The sequence below is a fragment of the Schistocerca nitens genome, chromosome 11, assembly GCF_023898315.1.
Source record: "Schistocerca nitens isolate TAMUIC-IGC-003100 chromosome 11, iqSchNite1.1, whole genome shotgun sequence".
Lineage (NCBI taxonomy): Eukaryota > Metazoa > Arthropoda > Insecta > Orthoptera > Acrididae > Schistocerca > Schistocerca nitens.
The window spans coordinates 76,337,108-76,360,405 of NC_064624.1; the positions used below are offsets into that span (position 1 = coordinate 76,337,108).

At 40.0% G+C, this 23,298-nt stretch overlaps 2 protein-coding genes across 6 annotated transcripts in view; both read right to left on the bottom strand.

Annotated features, from left to right (window-relative positions):
* Nucleotides 1–23,298, bottom strand: part of LOC126212861 (zinc finger protein 83-like) — a 1,762,073-nt gene that overhangs the window by 1,682,086 nt on the left and 56,689 nt on the right. The window lies entirely within an intron of this gene.
* The window catches only part of LOC126212867 (zinc finger protein 726-like), a 196,359-nt gene that overhangs the window by 117,030 nt on the left and 56,031 nt on the right, over nucleotides 1–23,298 (bottom strand). For both annotated transcript variants that reach the window (XM_049940355.1, XM_049940357.1), the window contains exons 4-5: nucleotides 17,963–18,055; nucleotides 9,406–9,447 (exon numbers count right to left, since the gene is read on the bottom strand). In XM_049940355.1, the coding sequence (XP_049796312.1) occupies nucleotides 9,406–9,447; nucleotides 17,963–18,055 (135 nt within the window). The remainder of the gene's footprint in view (nucleotides 1–9,405; nucleotides 9,448–17,962; nucleotides 18,056–23,298) is intronic.

A 23,298-nucleotide genomic window follows, 5' to 3' on the forward strand; every position in this document is an offset into this window, starting at 1 on the left:
TTCTTGTGCTCTGTTGTGACCACATCTGTAACTGATTCGACGTAACGATAGACGAGTATTCTCAGGCTTTTAACTTCTTGTAAAAATTAAGATCCCGAGTACTTAAAAAATGGCTCTGAGCACTATGGGACTTAACATCTGAGGTTGTCAGTCCCCTACGCTTAGAACAACTTAAAGCAGGCTGTTCCAGCTTGTTGGCTACATTGTGAGCCGCGGAGCGCTCCCTGCTCCAGGGAGCCGTTTCGCTCGCTGTCACCATTCAACTGGGCCACCACGCCGGCACATGGCACGGCTGACTGAGGCAGGTGGGAAGGCAAGCATTTTGATCTACCAGCTGCGTCTCACAAGATCAACAACCTCATACTCTTAGCTGCTAAGGCATGGTGACATGCTACACCAGGAAATACGATGCACAGGAAATAAATAAGAAACAACTGTTTTACAAGAAATTGCATATTAAATTTATTGGGCCTCTGTAGCTTGATATTTTCTGTTCATTACAAGATTGGAAATATCAGGCGACAAAGTGTTCGCAGTGTTAAAGCGGAGGATGGCCTTCATTGTTGCATCCTGAAGAAACGATCATTCTTTACTTTTCACTCTTTTCATTGCTGAGAAAAGCTGCCCACAACAATACGTTGATCCAAACATGCACATGATCTGAGCGGCATTGTTGCGAAACTCGGGAAATGTTTTTTGCTGTAATGAACGATACCATGGTGACAAATCCAACGTGTTGTAGTATCTCTCCATCAACAAAGTTCAATCTTGCAAATCGATGAACTCCAACTGAAGTGACAATGACAAGTCATCGGGGAAAACCAAAAAAGGAATGCTGAACACCTTAAGTTCCATTTCAAAAACTAATGAGGTCTCGGAATTGTGTTTCAAATGACATGATGAGCTGCTTTAACTTTGCTTGGTAATCACCGAAAGTAGTACCTTCAGGTAGTTTAAAGAAGCAATATGACTGAAGAACATTAAATGTCCATTACTCATCTGCCTCTCAAATAAACATAACTTTTCCATGAATGCTTTGATCTGGTTGTGCATGTCAACGATTAGGTGGCCTTTGCCTTGCAATAACAGATTTAAATTATTCAGATGCATAGTTATGTCAGCTAGGAATGCCAGGTCTGATATCCATTTTAAATCTTTCAGACAACGCATTTCTTCCCCTTTCATTTCGAGAGAAAGGGATATTTCCTCACGAATGGCAAAGAAAACATTAAGAACTTTTCCCCAACTCAGCCAACGAATTGTACTGTGGTAAGGTATATCCCCATACTTCGCTTCCATATCTTTCAGGAATCCTTTGAATTGGCGATGATTCGTACTGTGACGCCGCACAAAATTCACACACTTCATGACATCTTTCATTACACCACCTAGCTCTACTGTTCCAACACACAGTGCCTCTTGGTGAATAAAACAATGAAAAGTCAAAATGTCTTTCTTGAATTTGTCCCCGAGTTTATTTCTCAAACAAGAAGCAAAACCTTGGTGACGCCCAATCATTTGTGGTGCACCGTCTGTCACTACAGAATGGATCTTATCCCATGGCAAATTCATATTGCCCACTGACTCAAAAACAGCTTAAAAAATGTCACGTCCTGTTGCAGTGTAATCAAGTGGTACCAAATCCAAGAGTTCTTCAGTTACTTGCAGCTCCATGTCGACACCACGCACGAAGACTGCAATCTGAGCACAGTCCAATATGTCGGTGCTTTCATCAATCGCTAGCAAAAATGCAACAAAGCTCTCCACCTTTTTCCTGAGCTGTGTTTCTAAATCTGCTTCCATGTCCAGGATTCGATGAAACATTGTTTGCTTCGACAGGTAAACCCCTTCAATTGCCTGCACCTCTCTTGGAAATAAACATTCTCCAACTGCTACCATGCACGATTTTACGAGTGGTCCCAGCGAAAATGGCTTGCAACTCATTGAAATGATGTGAGCAACCCTGTAACTTGCTTGAATTGCAAATTCATTAGTGTTTTCTCCGCTCTCATTCACCTGAAAATTATAAACGCATTACAGAACATGAACTATGTTGCATGTTTTGATACCATCCGTATAACGAAACTGTTTTTAAACTTACGTCTCCTGGTATGTCGTTCTTAAGCCTGGCTACCAGTTCTCTGCGTGCAATGCCTTCTACCTGATCGTAGTGCGCTGCATGAAGACGTGTATAATGTTGTCGTATATTGTACCTCTTTGCAGAATTAAATACTTTATGACGTACAAGACACTGCAGAAGTCCATCCCTCTCAATGAATAGAAAGTGATCCTCCAATAGAGGTACAGGGCTCCCACAGCTAGTCATAGCTGTCATTGAACACAGATTATTGCCAAACTGCCTATTGGCCTCTGTCTCGGGTTCTTTGGCCGACGTTCATCTAATGATTTTTCTGACGTTTCGCCAGCACGAGTGGCTGGCATTGTCAAAGCTTCACCCTCCATTGCCGGTGGTGAACTGGAGCCGAGCTCGCGGGCGCAGACTATATGTACCTGGCGCGCCAACGTCCGAGGGCTTCTCCGCTGTCATTTCCGGTGCGGTTCTCCTCTTGCTACCTGCGACGGTCGTTCGCTGCAGTACGGGAAGCCAGGATCCGTTTACCTTAAGGCTTTCTTCTTTCTTGTTCAAACTGTTCGCGTGTTTTTGTATTTCTACAGCTTCTCTGAACAAGCGCGTGTGATAGTGCTTCTCTACAGCCAGAACTTCTGTGTCGGCGAATTTTATTACGTGGTCGGTCTCATTCAGTGCGTGTTCTGCCACGGCCGATTTCTCCACCTGCCCCAACCTGCAATGTCGCTTATGCTCCTTGATCCTGGTGTTAATGGATCGTCCAGTCATACCGACATAAACTTTTCCGCATGTGCAAGGTATGCGGTATATTCCCGACATTGCAAGTGGGTCTCTTTTCTCCTTCGTCGATCTAAGACACTCTTTGATCTTCCTTGTCGGTTTCAACAGCAGGATCAAGGAGCATAAGCGACATTGCAGGTTGGGGCAGGTGGAGAAATCGGCCGTGGCAGAACACGCACTGAATGAGACCGACCACGTAATAAAATTCGCCGACACGGAAGTTCTGGCTGTAGAGAACCACTATCTCATGCGCTTGTTCAGAGAAGCTGTAGAAATACAAAAACACGCGAACAGTTTGAACAAGAAAGAAGAAAGCCTTAAGGTAAACGGATCCTGGCTTCCCGTACTGCAGCGAACGACCGTCGCAGGTAGCAAGAGGAGAACCGCACCGGAAATGACCGCGGAGAAGCCCTCAGACGTTGGCGCGCCAGGTACATATAGTCTGCGCCTGCGAGCTCTGCTCCAGTTCACCACCGGCAATGGAGGGTGAAGCTTTGACAATGCCAGCCACTCGTGCTGGCGAAACGTCAGAAAAATCATTAGATGAACCTGAGACAGAGGCCAATAGGCAGTTTGTCAACAAGTGGCCACGAAAGCCTCAACAATTTTGTAACAGATTATTGCCTCACTTGCAGCTGCATGCGACCAGGGGGCAGTGAGTTCGCATTCCCCCTCCACACGGGCTCCGAGCTGTCGCAGTGAACGCTCCAGAGCACTCCGGCTCCCTGGAGCTCGGTTGGAACAGCCTGACTTAAACCTAACCAACCAAAGGACATCACACACAGCGATACCCGATGCAGGATGCAGGATTCGAACCCTCGACCGCAGTAGCAGCGCGGTTACAGACTGAAGCTCCTAGAACTGCTTCGCCACAACAGCCAGCCATCCCGAGTACTCTCCAGCTTTCCAATTAATGGGTGAAACTTTTCTTTCTAGATGGTCACAAGTTGTATGGCATTTTTTCTTTGTGTGTCCACCAGTTAAGATCTACCAAAATTTGTGTTACACTTTTTGTCAGTGGTACAAGCCTTTGACAATTGTCACTAACCTTCTCTGTACATGATCAGTCTCTCTATGTAGTCTGACCAGATGTGGGTCCAACACACTTAAGTATGAAGGAAGGAAGAAAGGAAGGAAGGAAGCAATTCAGGAAGGCAGATCAGAGCTTGATTTCCTTTGGATAACAATGTTATTAGAGATGGAATACAAGCTCAAATTAATTAAGGACAAGGACGGAAATTGGCCATTCTGTTTCAAAGCAATCATATTGACATTTGACTTAGGAATATCCAGGATGGAATGTAACAATATTATGAGAAGGAAAGTTGCTACTCACCATACAGTGGAGGTGCTGCTTCACTGATAGGCATGACAAGAGGACTTCCACACCAACAGCTTTCGACCAATGTCCACAGTCAACAATAGACCCAATTATGTGGCCGCACCCGTGCACAGCCCCCCCCCCCCCACACCACACACACCAGCTGCATGAAACTGCATTTGTGTGTGTGTGTGTGTGTGTGTGTGTGTGTGTGTGTGTGAGAGAGAGAGAGAGAGAGAGAGAGAGAGAGAGAGAGAGAGAGAGAGATGAAGGCCACGTGCTGAAAGCTTTAGTGTGAAAGTCTTTTTGTTGTGCCTATCTATGACTCACCATCTCTGCTATATGGTGAGTAGCAACTTTCCTTCTCATAATATCGACATTTGACTTAAGCAATTTAGGAAAATCACTGACAACCTACATCCAGTGCATTAACCAATGCATCACCTCACTTGATATCAAGAAGTAGAGGTTTTTCCAAGTGATTTGCATGCATATTTGTTTTTTCTACAAACTGCAGTTTGTCACTAGCTTATCATGTATTGTAAAACAAAAATTGCTTTACCTGCAATTAAGCCTATGTAGTTGCTCCATTTCCTATTTCCAAGATATTTGTGTGGTATGATTATCTGAGATTCACTGAGCCTGAAGTCAAAGCATACCACAGTTTTACTTTTCATAAATTGCACAACTTCGCGTAATTTATGTTAAGAAGAGCTAGTTGTCAGTCTTTGCATCTGGTTTATATTTTGGCAAGATTTGACCAGTTATTAGTGAATTTTTACCAGATAGACCCTTTTATAGAAAGCTTCATTATCTGCAAAAAGCTTGAGATTTCATCAACCACAATTCACTAATACATTGACTTTCAAGATTAACAACAATTATCTTATGTTCTGTATCTACTGCACAGTTTCTTGAGTATCTTCCCAATGTCCATATACCAAGAATCTCAGAGGGACAATTAACAGCTCCTTACCTGTTTTTTGACATGACTTGGATACATTTGTTCTAGTAAACAGGGGTTTTGTTAGAAGCTATAAGTTATTTTTGTGGCCGACTGATGGCTGACTGAAGAATTCAATTACAACTTTTATCCCAGTTATGAATGTTAATCACACTCATACCTCTTTGCATACCATTGATTTAAAATTGTTACCTACTGCTACAAATATATTTCACCACATTTACCCTGTCATTTTAGTAAACAATAGAACCTGTTCTAAACATCTTGCTACTATCAATATTCTACTTCCACCCACTCTCAGTACTGCATACTCTCACTCTCAGCACTGCGTATTAAGTGAGCCCTACAGTTTTTAACACTGTTTTAATGTCAACAACAGACATATATTGTGTATTATTTTAATGGAAATCAAGTGAACAATCAATGGAACATGTAACTAACTCACATCTGGTAGTTCCCCAGCAGATGTGAAACATCTAAGGTCATACTACACTCCTGGAAATGGAAAAAAGAACACATTGACACCGGTGTGTCAGACCCACCATACTTGCTCCGGACACTGCGAGAGGGCTGTACAAGCAATGATCACACACACGGCACAGCGCACACACCAGGAACCGCGGTGTTGGCCGTCGAATGGCGCTAGCTGCGCAGCATTTGTGCACCGCCGCCGTCAGTGTCAGCCAGTTTGCCGTGGCATACGGAGCTCCATTGCAGTCTTTAACACTGGTAGCATGCCGCGACAGCGTGGACGTGAACCGTATGTGCAGTTGACGGACTTTGAGCGAGGGCGTATAGTGGGCATGCGGGAGGCCGGGTGGACGTAGCGCCGAATTGCTCAACACGTGGGGTGTGAGGTCTCCACAGTACATCGATGTTGTCGCCAGTGGTCGGCGGAAGGTGCACGTGCCCATCGACCTGGCCCCGGACCGCAGTGACGCACGGATGCACGCCAAGACCGTAGGATCCTACGCAGTGCCATAGGGGACCACACCGCCACTTCCCAGCAAATTAGGGACACTGTTGCTCCTGGGGTATCGGCGAGGACCATTCGCAACCGTCTCCATGAAGCTGGGCTACGGTCCCGCACACCGTTAGGCCGTCTTCCGCTCACGCCCCAACATCGTGCAGCCCGCCTCCAGTGGTGTCGCGACAGGCGTGAATGGAGGGACGAATGGAGACGTGTCGTCTTCAGCGATGAGAGTCGCTTCTGCCTTGGTGCCAATGATGGTCGTATGCGTGTTTGGCGCCGTGCAGGTGAGCGCCACATTCAGGACTGCATACGATCGAGGCACACAGGGCCAACACCCGGCATCATGGTGTGGGGAGCGATCTCCTACACTGGCCGTACACCACTGGTGATCGTCGAGGGGACACTGAATAGTGCACGGTACATCCAAACTGTCATCGAACCCATCATTCTACCATTCCTAGACCGGCAAGGGAACTTGCTGTTCCAACAGGACAATGCACGTCCGCATGTATCCCGTGCCACCCAATGTGCTCTAGAAGGTGTAAGTCAACTACCCTGGCCAGCAAGATCTCCGGATCTGTCCCCCATTGAGCATGTTTGGGACTGGATGAAGCGTCGTCTCACGCGGTCTGCACGTCCAGCACGAACGCTGGTCCAACTGAGGCGCCAGGTGGAAATGGCATGGCAAGCCGTTCCACAGGACTACATCCAGCATCTCTACGATCGTCTCCATGGGAGAATAGCAGCCTGCATTGCTGCGAAAGGTGGATATACACTGTACTAGTGCCGACATTGTGCATGCTCTGTTGCCTGTGTCTATGTGCCTGTGGTTCTGTCAGTGTGATCATGTGATGTATCTGACCCCAGGAATGTGTCAATAAAGTTTCCCCTTCCTGGGACAATGAATTCACGGTGTTCTTATTTCAATTTCCAGGAGTGTATAATTTGCAGCCCCATGTTAAACTTAACCACAAAGTTACTTTGAACACCAGTCCTTTACAAGTCCTACTGGAAGTGGCCCTTGCCATCCTTTGACATTTTAACTATCTTACCCAACCAGTTATCTGGGAATCAGTGTTTAGTGAGGATTCAAAACAAAGCTGGAACTCATCATTCCTCACACTTTGCCAGAGGCACTGATGCTACTACCTTAAACCTTTGGATTTATGGTCCAATATTTTATCATCTTCACCACACACCAGTATACTTAGTTGAGTACAGCAGTTCAGATATTCTTCCTTCTCGAAGTCCTTCAGGCGTTATCAGATTGACAGTAGAAGGCTACTGTCAGGGGAGAAAATGTGTAGTACTGAGCAAGGCAGTGCAGTGATTATAACACTGAATTCACTTTCATGAAGACTATGGTTCAAATATGCATCTGATCATCCTGGATAAGATCTTTCGTGATTTTCCTGAATTGATCCGGACTAATGTTGGGATGGTTCATTCGAAAGGACACAGATGATTTCCTTCCCATTCCTTAAACAATCTAAGCTTGTGATCTGCCTCTAATGGCCTTTTTGTCGATGGGATGTCAAATCCTAATCTTCCTTCCTTAAACGTGTGTGCTGAATAAGGATTCAATTGTTCTAAAAACTAAGGATTAATGGATCTCAAATATAATTCTGAAGGAATAGATGTGTAAGCTGTCACTAAACTCATGGTTACTGCACTTTGCAGAATAGCATTCCCATACTAACAATAAGACTATTGTATGACTAAAATTACTTGTTGGTTGATACTTCACACTCTGGAGCTGGTTGCCTCCTACCAGAGTGTTCAGTGTCACATCTCAACTGTTCATTACTGCCAAATTGCCACAACAAACAGCCACTTGAATTCCAACTCCTTGTGAAACTTTATCCTGTATCAATCTTTTATTTTACATTTTATCAAAACACACACACACACACACACACACACACACACACACACACACACACAGAGAGAGAGAGAGAGAGAGAGAGAGAGAGAGAGAGAGGGGGGGGACAAAATATGCACATTTCATACTAACCAAGCACTACTGGATCCTTTTGCACAAGATGCAATTCAGAACCACATATAAAGTTATCACCACCACAGATGTTGGCTGAAATTAGATAAGGCTTGTACAACATTACATTAAGCCAAAAGATTGGCCTTCAGAGTCATAAATATAACATCGTACTGATAAGCAGTGATGTTGTATAGTGTTAATGTTTCATGCCTCATAAATAGATGGTTATGGTGAATCTTGCCAAGTGCTTTAAAACTGTTTATATTTGAATGTTTATGAAAACAACTTTTTTTACTTTTATTCAATTAGCTGGTTGAAATCTAATTTCTTCTTTATAATCCTTTGCTGTGTTACTTTCATCATTGTACTGACTTCTCTATTTGCCTTGACTTTTTCCTTTCCATAATTCTTTTTTCATTTTGAAGCTTCCTGTGATACCTATTACCTGCAACTAAGTACTAACCAGTACTGTTCATTTGTTGGTAACATGTCAGCTCATGTAACCAGTGTGAGGATAGGTTCAGGTGAAAATGAGAAAGTAGTTTGCTTTTAGTTCTGAAACAATTTTTTCTGTGGTGAATTTGCTCACAGAGGTTAGCTTTAATCGCTGTGAACAAAGCAAGTGTGATGAAAAGTTCTGCTACAGGTTGACTGCTGTTGTCTCAGTTATATTGCACATCTAATATTGTTGTTAGGTTAGGACAAGAGTGCAAATTCAGTGCTAGAAAACAGATTATCTGCCCCAGTTCAGTCATGGATCACGTAAAATCAGTTGTTGACAGAGCATCTCACATTCCTGTCATACCTCACAGCAGCTGCTTCCAACATTGCCCCATGTTACACACAGGTAACAGCACTTAACAGACTTTACTGGCCAAGTTTGTGTGTCACCTATAACCGAGCATTAGCTAGCAAGCAATGTACCAAAGCTGTAGTAGCAAGTGACCAAAATCAACTACCAGTTTATTTTAACCAGACTACTGAAATTTATCTGCGATATTTCTGATATTCAATATCTCATTTCTTACAATGTATATGCTGCAGCAATTTTGAATTCCATCCCGTCTTCACTATGTTGCATAAAAAAAACTTCACATGCAGTTAAATGTAATTCCGTCTATGAGTACTACTCCTTGCCCTCCAAAATTCAAACCAATAATCATGCACATAGATAAAAACTAAACCAGAGAGAGAGAGAGAGAGAGAGAGAGAGAGAGAGAGAGAGAGAGAGTTATGAGGAAAAGAAAGAAGTATTAGACATTAATGTATGATAGTAACTGACCTCTTCCTTCATTGCCTGAGGCTCAAATTCAGGAATGCATAACTGTGACAAAAGAAACAGAGAAAAATAAAACCACTTTTGATGACATGAAGTTGATTAGCATCATTACTATCACTGTAAAGGCATTACATGCACTGATTCTGTAAACAAGAAAATTCTTACATTTTGTATCAGCAGAAAGTGTCCTATTACAGGCAGAGAAAATTGAGGTACTGTCACATGCCAAGTTAAAACATGATTCCCAAGATTACATATTTTCCTCATTGTAGAAGTTTCACATTTTAATTAATGTCATTCATGCTTTCATTCATCTGTACATTAGCTGAAAGAAATAAAAACTTTTGGGGATGAAGAACACCTCAAAATATAGATTAATAGCCCCAAAGAAGCCACTGCAGACATTTTCTGTAAAGTATACTAATGATAAATAATTGGACTAGTGCCGAGCCTTTCGCACTAACAATTATGAATATTTCTTTGGATTACTTTAAAAATGGGACAGTGACTACTTTGAAATAAAATGCATTGGCTCTCCTCTTAGACTACTAAACTGTGTTTTTATTTGTTGCTCCAACTAAATATTTCTGTAACACTGTTCGATACCTACATACCGGCAAAGACAGAACCACGTAGAAATTGCATCCCTCAGTCCAAATATTTGTATAGATTAAAGGACTTCCTAAAAAGGTTTTGTAATAGCTGAGGATGTTCAATGTTCTGCCTAATGCCCACTGGAAACCTATTACAGACTCCATATATTGAACTCTTATTCTGAAACTTGCACAGGTATAAATACTTTATATTGATATTGCTCTTTCTTCAAGTAGTGTGGTTGTGATACCACAATTCACTCTAATTAATTGTTAACCACATATTCCATTACGGAGTTCATTTATTAGCAACTAAGTACTTCATACCCTTGCTCCTTGAAGAGGCTCTTCGAAGATTTCATGTAATGAGTGCCCACTGATATTTACTTCTGGAACTTTTTAAGTTATTCTCACTTTTTTTGCAACTGCACAATATGAGTCGTCTTACTTTAGGTTAAGCTGTCTGTTGGGAACCAGTTATCAGGGCATCCTATTATCCTCCTGGCAACGTGGTACATGTTTGGGCCCTTCATCTGTTTACTGCTATCATACCAGAAGTGGACCGAACACTAGAACCTTAGGGCATCAAATTCTACATGATGTCTTATTTATGTAGTATTATTTATTGATGTGAAACTCTGCTGCCTGTTTTGATAACATCACTTCATAAATCTAGAGGGAATGCCTTTATCATCATTCCATTTTTGTTTCCCTGGTATAATTTAAAGATCTAGATAATTTATATCCTCACACAGAGCATAGACACTGATGCAGTGGAGTGGCTTCCATGGTTTAACAATACAGGTAGCAGCACCGTACATGCAACCACAGGAAGGTTACCTGTGGAGGCTAGTCAGTCTGTTCAATGTTCCATGGATCCTTTGTACCATTAAGATTAATAATAATGTACCATGAGTTATTCCACATTCACAAGTGAATATGGATACATACTGATCATTTACAATGGTCTTTTCTTTTTTCAAAAAAAATTGTGTATATGTTTGTATATTAGTAAGTCCTAGCCACCGTTCTTTACACAACAGATAAATATAAATTTCTCCATGAAACTAAAGAAATTGTCAAGAAGAAAATTTTTCAGTTTTTATTGAAATTAGCTGTCTGACTGACAGTTTTTGTCACTGGATAGATGATCAAAGATTCTGGTGGCAGCATTGCGCACTCTTCTATGTGTTAAGGATAACCTCACCCTTATTGTGAAATTATGTCATTTTTTCTTCTGGAACTGTAGGTACTTACATCATTGTTCCTTTTGGACTGTAGTGGATTATTCACAAGAAATTTCACAAAAGAGTAGATACACTGTGAAGCAGTGGTAAAAATACATACCTCTTTAAAAATACGTCCACAAAACCAACATGGGTTAGCACCACATAATATTCTTGTGCAATGAAGACTTTTTTTCTTAAAGCTGAGTTACCCCAGAAGATTTTTCCACAAGACATTATTGAATTAAGATATGCAAGACACGTGAATTTACTGATTTGTTTCTCCCCAAGAACTGAAATGATTTGAACTGCAAATATGAATGAACTAAGTCATTCTATGAGTTCCAAAATGTTTTCTTTTTGTTTAGTTTGAACTCTTCTCTACACAGAGATCTAAAAATTTTGAAGTTTCCATCCTAGTTGTCATTTCCTTAACATATGTTACACTTATCACTGCGCAGTACCACTAGGCTCGAGATGTGAACATGATGTTTTTTTGAAAAGGCGAGGAAGAGTAACATATGGCTGCTGACGAGGGGCAGCAGCTATTGCAGTTGTTGCAGGGGCTACAATACACATGGTTGATTTATTTGGCATTGTAAAATTAGTCAACACGACACTGAATGAATGAAAGCAAGGATAAACTATAGCTGTTACATTTCTTGAGGACATGGTGAGCTGCACCAAATCAATCTTCAGGACGACAACAACAACAAAATTCAAAGGCTTTGGAAACATCACAAAAAATGCATGTGGGGTAATTTTTTGTCTAATTCTTCCAGTGCTGAGTTGTAAGTTCATATATGACTTTCTTTGCACACAAGCCTCTATGGAAGCCAAACAGAGCTCTTGTTAGAAGATCATGACAAACGTTGGTCTATATTTTACTACAATCTGACAAATTTTTATGCAGGTAGAGGGGCTTGCAACTAGAGGTCACTTCCTTTACTGAACTTCTGCTAATGACTGATACTTCGGAACATGCCAGTATTTCGTAAGTAATATGGTGTGCAGAAGATCTGGGGGCGAGGGGAGTGCTACAAAGTCATTTCAAAATTTTAGTACTTTGGTTGTAATACAGCCATAATCAGAAGAGTTATTATTTTATGTAAGATACCGATTTTTGTTATATCTTTCATGTGTGGTAACGCAAAACATGTCAGCTAGAGGAGCATACAATGTCTGTCAAGTAAGTCTAATGCTTCTACTTTTGATGGTCTGTTTCCTATCCCTGTGTTATCAGCAAGTGTTAAGAAGAATGCACTGAACTTAATGGACAGTGAATTCAATTCAATTTCATTTGTCTCACTGCTATGGTCGCTATGGCATTGACCATTATTTGTCTTATTGAGTTTATTCATTTCATTCCAAAATTCCGTTTCTTTGTTCTTGAAATTTTCATTTTTTGTATATAGTGTACAGATTTCATGTTTTTCGTGACATGGCAAAGTATTTTTAATAAGTCTTTTTCTAAAGCTAATCCTCTGCATTAAATAAATCTCTTTTCCAGGTGCAATACAGTTTGACCTCAGACATTCGCCATATTTATCTCAACTCTAACAGTGAGAAATGCATTGCAGCTAAACCAGCTTATATATTGTTACCAGTTTTCTATCACTACTTGCTTATTCAGATACCTTGGAAGTGGGAGTTTCATGATGAAGTTGGAGTATGACAGTGTAGAGGTGCACTTATGAAAAAAGGGCTGTTATCATAGTATCCACATTCACAGTTGCAGTAGTTGCTTGAAAGATGGCAGTGAGGAGAAAGGCAAGGAGAGGCATGGATCAGTTACCAAAACAACAACTTCTAACATTGGCACTTGTTTCAAAGGCAATATGAATGTACAATACAGATGAATTTGACAATTTGAAATATACTTTATGTAAACAGAAACAGGGAGCTCTTTCGGATATCATGACTCACTTTCTACACTTGCATCCTGAGTGAATGTGTGTTCCATATAACTAATGGGACAGTACTACTGTTGATTGCTTTTTTTCCTTCATCCTACATCTTCCACCAGTTTTTCAAATCATAGGTGATCTGGGAATGCAGCTGGATGATAGTTTTAGGTTTGTTGCATTGTCTACAAAATCTACAAAGTAATCAGGCTTATCTGAAAAGAACTGGGTTCTATGACCTGATAACACTGGATACATTAACTTAGGAAATTTTCTTTTTGTTTCACACAGCCCAGACTGGTTGACAACATGGTACAGCTGGTGAAAAATGATTCGTTTTGATCTGACTATTGGAGCAGCAGCAGTTTCTGGTATTATCTAGTAATACGATTTTCTTATCAGGGGGACTACACTAAAAACTACTTTGTTATTTGTAGTCAGTACTACGCCAAGGTCAAAGCATGCTACTGGCAACATGCATAAAAGAATTTGAGGAATTCAGGTAATTGTAAGGACATGTTACAGAAAGTAAGACCAGTACTCACAGAGCTTTCACAGTTGTCCACCATTTAACATAACTCAGTGGGACCTGAGCAACTAATATGATGTTTGAGATTAAATGAACACTACTTCAAACAAAAATAATAAAAATGTAGTAACTAAATTCACATCTGATAAACTATGCAATGAAGTGTTATAAAAAATTTGAAAATATTTATATTTAGGATTGTTACACTTATTTAGATATAATATGATGAAAAACAGACATTAAAATAAATACTAAGCACCAGCTTCAGAAATACATAACCAGTTTTATACCATTAATATACATACTTATTTAGATCACAATGTAGCTTTGAAAGTTTAATACAGGATTTTTTTTCATAATTGTGAATCCTTGAGATGAGGAACTATTTGAGTAATATGAGACATTTGCAGTAATAAAATTCCAAAAACACCAACTCACAAAATTAGTAAATAAAACCGAAAAGAAAATAAGAAATTTCCATGTTCTTTAAAATTTCTTATAGTAATTATCAGAAATCCATAAATCTATTACGAATCAGAAAATAATGGGAAGTACCGCTAGAGTGCACATTCAGTATGACAAATATTTTTTATTATTATTGTCAATATTCTTATATGACTTTTGAAGATTTTTAATCAAATTATAAATCGGCTTTGCATTTCCATTTGCCTTACAGCTTATAAGTTGGTTCTTGAGCATCCATGTCAACAGTCAAGTAGTAGTCTGCCAATGTAACAGCTCACCTCCCAGTATATCTTTTCTCCATGACTTCAATATCCTGGGGAAAATTCTTGTCTATAATTTTGTATTCTCTCAGTTAAGATATTGAAGTGAACATTTTGAAACTTTCTGAACAATCTTCTCATCACCATGGTGCATTCCATCGAACTGCTTGTTCTGAAGAGCTGTCAAATTCATAGGCCAACAAGGATATCCTGTTTGATTTTGATTCCCTCAACCGTTGAATCTTTTCCCTGAAGTGCTTCCAGGTCTTACAGTCAAAATATATTTATTTTCTTTACAAAATTGTTCAGGATTTATCTAAGAATCACTTTAGAAAAAATGTAAGGACAAATTACAAAACTAACTGAATCAAGATATTGAACTAGTATGACCTGGGCATTGAGTAATATTTCAATTATCTTATTTCTCTCTCGTCATACATCTTAACAGTTACACATACATGGGCAATAAATGTCTTATTTTTTTCTTTCTAGGTGACATTCAAAAACCAGAGCTAAGGTGCAATTCTCTTTGTGATATTGATTATCAGTACATTGGAACTGATACAGGTTACATACCTTTCAGGTAATTTATATTTTCACTTGTACAAAGTGCTGGAAAATCATCACTGGGCTAAACTTTCATTTGAACCAGTTAAGCAACATACAGGCAAACTAATTACCTTACATAATTCAATGGGCAACAAATTTGTGGGAAAATTTTTATATACTTCCATATCTGAACTGTGTTGCACTCACAAAGTTGTTTATAATTTCCTTTCAGCAAATATCACTGTGTGAACATGTTTCACCATTGGCTGAATTTTTGGATATAAATTAAGGGAGGGAAAAAAAAAGAAAAAAAACCAACTTAAAGATTAGTGTCATGCAATATTTTGTGTGATGTAATATCTTGTACAGACATCTTTTATTAACCTGACACGTTCCACATCATTACGAAGTGTCGTATTCATGATCTATGGAACAAGTATTAATCTAATCTAATCTAATCTAAACACTTCTTTGGCATCCATGCTCCCTGCACTCATTTGTTGTGATAATGCTGTTTCATACAGTAATTCTTTTCTTCAATTATTCAGTTCTGTGCATACCTAACAATCTGAAATGTAGTTAAAATATCACAATTTAAATAAAATTGAGAGTAGAGTAATATCTGATTTTGTTGTAGAGTTATTGATTTTTATATCAGACAGATGGTCTGATGATACACCCATTCCCGTCCCTGCGCATTGTGAGTCATGTTGTCATAACAGTCATCAAATGTCATAAAAAGTTCAAGATATCGTAATGAAGTTTCTTGCAAATGTTAGCATAGAAAGAGGCACATGTATTGCATCATAAATAATCAAAAATTTGGCCTTGACCAACATAGGGAAGTAACTCGTCCACAGCTGTGAGAGGTCAATGGAATGGAACACGTAAATATGTCAACACTGCTTCAGTAAAACTCCAGACCAAATTTAAACATATCTTCAGCATCTTGGGAGTGACGGAGCATAATGAATTAATTAGTTCACAGCAGGGAAGCAGTTGATGTGACCATCTGCTTTCCATCACACAAGATAAATGACAAATTCCGCATCATATTACTTTATATAGTACACTATGTGGTCAAAAGTATCCGGACACCACCAAAAACATACAATTTTCATATTAAGTGCATTGTGCTGCCACCTACTGCAAGGTACTCCATATCAGTGCCTCAGTCATCATTAGGTATCATGAGAGAGCAGACTGGGGCACTCAGAACATTGTCAGGTGATTGGGTTTAACTTGTGTCATACGTCTGTATGCGAGATTTCCACACTCCTATACACCTGTCCACTGTTTCCACTGTAATAGTGAAGTGGAAACTTGAAGGGACATGTACAGCACAAAAGCGTATAGGCCGACCTTGTCAGTTGTCTGACAGAGACCACAGACAGTTAAAGAGGGTCATAATGTGTAATAGGTGACATGCATCCAGACCATCACACAGGAATTTCAAACTGCATCAGGATCCACTGGAAGTACTATGACAGTTTGGTGGGAGGCGAGAAGCTTTGGATATCACGATCGAAAGGCTTCTCGTAAACCACACATCACATCAGTAAATGCCGAATGATGCCTCACTTGATGAAGGAGTGCGAACATTGGATGATTGAACTGTGGAGAAACGTTGTGTGGAGTGAGGAATCATGGTACACAACGTGGCGATCCGATACTGGGGTTTGGGTATGGCTAATGCCTCATGATCATTATCTGCTAGCATGTGTAGTGCCAACAGTAAACTTCAGAGGCAGTGGTGTTACAGTGTGTGTGTGTGTGTGTGTGTGTGTGTGTGTGTGTGTTTCATGGAGGGGGCTTGCATCGCTTGTTGTTTTGTGTGGCACAACAGCAGAACATGCCTACACTGGTGTTTTAAGCATTTTCTTGATTCCCACTGTTGAAGAGCAATGCGGGGATGGCGATTGCATATTTCCACATGATCGAGCACCTGTTCATAAAGCATGGCCTTTGGTGGGGTGGTTACATGACAATAACATACCTGTAATGGGCTGGCTTGCACAGAGTCCTGACCTGAATCCTATAGAACACCTTTGGGATGATTTGGAACACCAACTTTGTACCAAGCCTCACCAACTGACAGTAATACCTATCCTTAGTGCAGCACACCGTGAAGAATGCCATTCCCCAAGAAACCTGACAGAAATATGCCTGCGAGAATGGAAGCTATCATCAAAGCTATGGGTGGGCCAACACCATACTGAATTCCTGTATAACCATGGAGGGTGCCACAAACTTTGAAGTCATTTTCAGCCAGGTGTCCAGATACTTTTGATCATATAGTGTATTGTTTTGTACTCCACAAAAGGCCTCAGCAAGCTCACAAAATATACCAAGATTATTCTTCTTGCTTAGCTCTGCCATGACAATCTGTAATGTTACAAATGGATCTCTGTGGAGAACTGTATGCTAAAGCCAAATTCGAAAGTCTTTCTGTGAATGTACCATGGAATTTAGTAACACTGCATATATGTTGGAATCAACCTACATAGGAGGTGACCTATCATGTAGTAATATTTATTACCTCTGATAACTTCCATGGCACAAAAAACACAAATGTAAATGACCTGTTCAAACATAAAGTAGCCTGATGCCATGGAAAGATTAAAGAGCCAAGCTACATTTGAAGTGAAACGAGTCAAATTATTCTTCTGCAACTCTCTCTCTCTCTCTCTCTCTCTCTCTCTCTCTCTCTCTCTCTCTCTCTCTCTAACTGTTCCTCTAAATTTGGATTTAAAACCTCCAACACATGCATTATACAAAATGTTCAGTTTCAAGAAGAGTTGCTGTAGGTATGGTTATACATATTGTTCCAAGCACTAATGAGAAGTTCCTCACAATTGCCACCAAGTGGCAGAAAAAAACCTGAATCAGGAAGAACTGTACAAGGATGGTGGGAAATTACAAACAGCACTTAGTTCCAGATGACTTATTTCTTTGTAACACATCCTTTACATTCTGCAATTAGCCAAAGAATTTTTTGTTCCACATGCAATACCTCACAGACATTAATACTTACAATGTTCTCAGTTTCTTCTGGTCCCAATTTTTTTTGTGTTTCCTCCTTGGGACAATTAGTGGACTCCAGCGTTACCAACGGATGTTCAGGAAACTGAAAGAAAAGGAAAAAAAAAATCTCAGTTACGAGTGCATACATATTTCTGCATACATTACATGCCTCTCAAAATTTTATTATGAATATCATCCCGTTTGCAATGATTCTCATCTCTCACACACAAGGAAATTTAAAGAAACTAATTTTCTGAGCAGCTATTCTAAGTTACATCAATATGGTTTGATATCTATGCTACCTTGCTCAATAATCTTTGTAGACAATCATACAGTTCTGTCTCATAAGCAGCATACTCAACTGTATAATAGTGTACAGGATAAGGAATACATGTCTCTTTGTCATACTGAATTCACCCATGATGAACTGCATCACTGTTCATTAAATCTTCTGTATCTCCTGTACTATCCTCCCCAGTAACAATTCTATTCTCATGAATTGGCAAAACAAGTGTTCCAGAAACAGTTTCTTTTATGGCTGGGTTACACTTATTACTGTTCACTTATATATGATACAGTACGTAATGCCTAAAGCATGTTGCTACAGATCAATGGTGTTGCAGCAATATGGAACAGTAGCTTCCTTAAACAGCCTCACAGGGTTTTCAATGTCCTCTGCTCTATCATTTACATATATAATGAATAGTAAGGACTTTTTAATACTCCCTTTGGGTACGCCCAAAGTAACTTACTGACCTGACTATTTTGTATCCTGAATGTACTCACTGCTATATGCAAAATGCAGTGTGGTACCACGTATTTTGCATTGTGAGGCCTCTTTCTATGCTGAATACCACTCATTTCATCAATTATGTTCCTGCTTATGGACTGGCACTTCGAGAACTAGGTTAGTTATTTACAGTATTTACACTATTTACTGTGATCTATCACAATACTACAGTTTCATAGCAAAGTATGCAAACATAGAACTGACAGATACAATGGAATATATACCGAAACATTATCTGTCAGTAAAATTAAATTTTATAAAATGCAATGACATTTAACTGACAGAAAAATCATTTATTGTACACCGAGATGGTACCTGTTGACTTTAGAGTAGGTAATGAAGAATGGAGGCAGTCCAACAGTTGTGCTGAAATCAAATGGGCCCAGTTTTCTAACTAAGTTAAATGAGAAACAAGTGTTTTGAAATAAACAGCTACACTGCTACCAAACCAGAGCCATGCTGCACTAAAGTGCTGCTTCAACTACTATCACAGTCATCACAGTCAAAGGGCTCACAATGAGATGTTGAGTCAGTGAATGGCTTCAATTTTGCCAACATAATCAAAAAAGAAGTTTCTGAAGTAACACAGCAACAATGTCCCTTTCAAATTAAATACTGTAACACTTATTGTACATTGTAACTGAAAATGCTATTTGCCTTCTACTCTCCCCTTTTCTCTCACTCTAACGACAATGCATATAATGTCCAATGCTTTCACTCTGGTTCCAATCACAACTCCCTATTTGTCTCGTTGGTCTCTTGCTTGGTCGTTAGAACATATTCAAACCAATTTCAAAAATTGCACCGCTGGATTATCTCTTGAAACTATCTCTACAAACTTTGAACAATTTGATATCAGTTATATTATTGTGCATCCAATCTATCAGAACTTGAACATCTTTGGGCAATGTGCTTACCACTCTCGTATAAAACAGCACTTTAACAACATTTGTTAGCAGTTCTTGAGCCAAGGGATTTTTTCTTTGTTTCTGTCACCAGAATTGACAAAGAAAGAAACATTTGGAAAATACTGACAAGAAAAAGGGACACAATGATAGGGCATGTTAATACATCAGGTAATAATTTCCACAGTACTAAAAGGAGCTACAGGGAGAGAGGGAGACTGGGTTACAAACAACAAATAATTGATGCTGCACAATTCTAGACTTCTGTTTGTGTTATGGTCATGGTTATCATCATCAGTCCAAAGACTGGTTTGAGGCAGCTCTCCACCCTACTCTATACTGTGCAAGTCTCTATCCTTTCGTAACTATTAAAACCCCCATAACTGACACTGCTTCCTGTAATCATGCATTAGTGTGTATTTACAATTTTTAACTCTCAAACCTCCATTCATTACCAAACTGACTATTCTTTGATGGCACAAGATGTGTCCGGTCAACATACTTTTTCTTTTAGATAAGCTATGCCATACATTTCTTTCCTTTCGAATTCAATTCTGTACCTCTTCAGGGTACCACTTGTATGAATATCAAGAGCTCAGATGGCAACCCAGTTCTAAGCAAAGAAGGGAAGGCAGAAAGGTGGAAGGAGTATATAGAGGGTTTATACAAGGGCGATGTGCTTGAGGACAATATTATGGAAATGGAAGAGGATGTAGATGAAGATGAAATGGGAGATAAGACACTGCGTGAAGAGTTTGACAGAGCACTGTAAGACCTGAGTCGAAACAAGGCCCCGGGAGTAGACAACATTCCATTAGAACTACTGATGGCCTTGGGAGAGCCAGTCATGACAAAACTCTACCATGTGGTGAGCAAGATGTATGAGACAGGCGAAATACCCACAGACTTCCAGAAGAATATAATAATTCCAATCCCAAAGAAAGCAGGTGTTGACAGATGTGAAAATTACCGAACTATCAGTTTAATAAGTCACAGCTGCAAAATACTAACGCGAAATCTTTACAGACGAATGGAAAAACTAGTAGAAGCGGACGTCGGGGAAGATCAGTTTGGATTCCGTAGAAATGTTGGAACACGTGAGGCAATACTAACCTTGCGACTTATCTTAGAAGAAAGATTAAGAAAAGGCAAACCTACGTTTCTAGCATTTGTAGACTTAGAGAAAGCTTTTGACAACGTTAACTGGACTACTCTCTTTCAAATTCTGAAGGTGGCAGGGGTAAAATACAGGGAGCGAAGGGCTATTTACAATTTGTACAGAAACCAGATGGCAGCTATAAGAGTCAAGGGGCATGAAAGGGAGGCAGTGGTTGGGAAAGGAGTGAGACAGGGTTGTAGCCTATCCCCCATGTTATTCAATCTGTATATAGAGCAAGCAGTAAAGGAAACAAAAGAAAAATTCGGAGTAGGTATTAAAATTCATGGAGAAGAAGTAAAAACTTTGAGGTTCGCCGATGACATTGTAATTCTGTCAGAGACAGCAAAGGACTTGGAAGAGCAGTTGAACGGAATGGACAGTGTCTTGAAAGGAGGATATAAGATGAACATCAACAAAAGCAAAACGAGGATAATGGAATGTAGTCAAATTACATCGGGTGATGCTGAGGGGATTAGATTAGGAAATGAGACACTTAAAGTAGTAAAGGAGTTTTGCTATTTAGGGAGTAAAATAACTGATGATGGTCGAAGTAGAGAGGATATAAAATGTAGACTGGCAATGGCAAGGAAAGCGTTTCTCAAGAAGAGAAATTTGTTAACATCGAGTATAGATTTAAGTGTCAGGAAGTCTTTTCTGAAAGTATTTGTATGGAGTGTAGCCATGTATGGAAGTGAAACATGGACGATAACCAGTTTGGACAAGAAGAGAATAGAAGCTTTCGAAATGTGGTGCTACAGAAGAATGCTGAAGATTAGATGGGTAGATCACGTAACTAATGAGGAGGTATTGAACAGGATTGGGGAGAAGAGAAGTTTGTGGCACAACTTGACTAGAAGAAGGGATCGGTTGGTAGGACATGTTTTGAGGCATCAAGGGATCACAAATTTAGCATTGGAGGGCAGCGTGGAGGGTAAAAATCGTAGAGGGAGACCAAGAGATGAATACACTAAGCAGATTCAGAAGGATGTAGGTTGCAGTAGGTACTGGGAGATGAAGAAGCTTGCACAGGATAGAGTAGCATGGAGAGCTGCATCAAACCAGTCTCAGGACTGAAGACCACAACAACAACACCTCTTCAGTGGGTACCTGATCTACCCGCCTTATCCGCAACATTTCAAAAGCTTGCCTTCCCCTCTTTTCTGTGCTTTTTAACATCTACATTTCATTTCTGTACAAGGCTGCAGCACAAGAGTTACTTTCACAAGGTATTTCATAACACTTGAAATTCTATTAGAGATTTACATACACTCTTTATGAAAAGCTTTTCTTGCTATTGCTGGTCTCATATCCTCTATACATCAGCCATCAGTTATTTTGCTGCCCAAATAGTAAAACATACTACTACTACTACTACTACTACTACTACTTCTACCTACTACTACTTTATTGCCTTATTTTCTAATATAATTACGTTGGAATCTTTGAATTTCATTGCACTACATTCCAGCAACACTGTTTTACATTTGGTGATGTTCACTGCATAACCCATTTCCAAGATACACAGAATTTTGTTCAGCTGATCTCCCAAGTATGTTGCCATTTTTGACAGAAATACATTGTCATTACCGAATTTCAGTGCAACTTATTTGTTTTCTTCCCCCATGAACCATGGACCTTGCCGATGGTGGGGAGGCTTGCGTGCCTCAGCGATACAGATGGCTGTACCGTAGATGCAACCACAATGGAGGGGTATCTGTTGAGAGGCCAGACAAATGTGTGGTTCCTGAAGAGGGGCAGCAGCCTTTTCAGTAGTTGCAGGGGCAACAGTCTGGATGATTGACTGATCTGGCCTTGTAACAATAACCAAAACAGCCTTGCTGTGCAGGTACTGCGAACGGCTGAAAGCAAGGGGAAACTGCAGCCGTAATTTTTCCCGAGGGCATGCAGTTTTACTGTATGGTTAAATGATGATGGCGTCCTCTTGGGTAAAATATTCCGGAGGTAAAATAGTCTCCCATTCGGATCCCTGGGCGGGGACTACTCAAGAGGACGTTGTTATCAGGAGAAAGAAAACTGGCGTTCTACGGATCGGAGCGTGGAATGTCAGATCCCTTACTCGGGCAGGTAGGTTAGAAAATTGAAAAAGGGAAATGGATAGGTTAAAGTTAGATATAGTGGGAATTAGTGAAGTTCGGTGGCAGGAGGAACAAGACTTCTGGTCAGGTGAAAACATGGTTATACATACAAAATCAAATAGGGATAATGCAGGAGTAGGTTTAATAATGACTAGGAAAATAGGAGTGTGGGTAAGCTACTACAAACAGCATAGTGAACGCATTATTGTGGCCAAGATAGACATGAAGCCCACGCCTACTACTGTAGTACAAGTTTATATGCCAACTAGCTCTGCAGATGATGAAGAAATTGAAGAAATATATGACAAATAAAAGAAATTATTCAGATAGTGAAGCGAGATGAAAGTTTAATAGTCATGGGTGACTGGAATTCGAGTGTAGGAAAATGGAGAGACG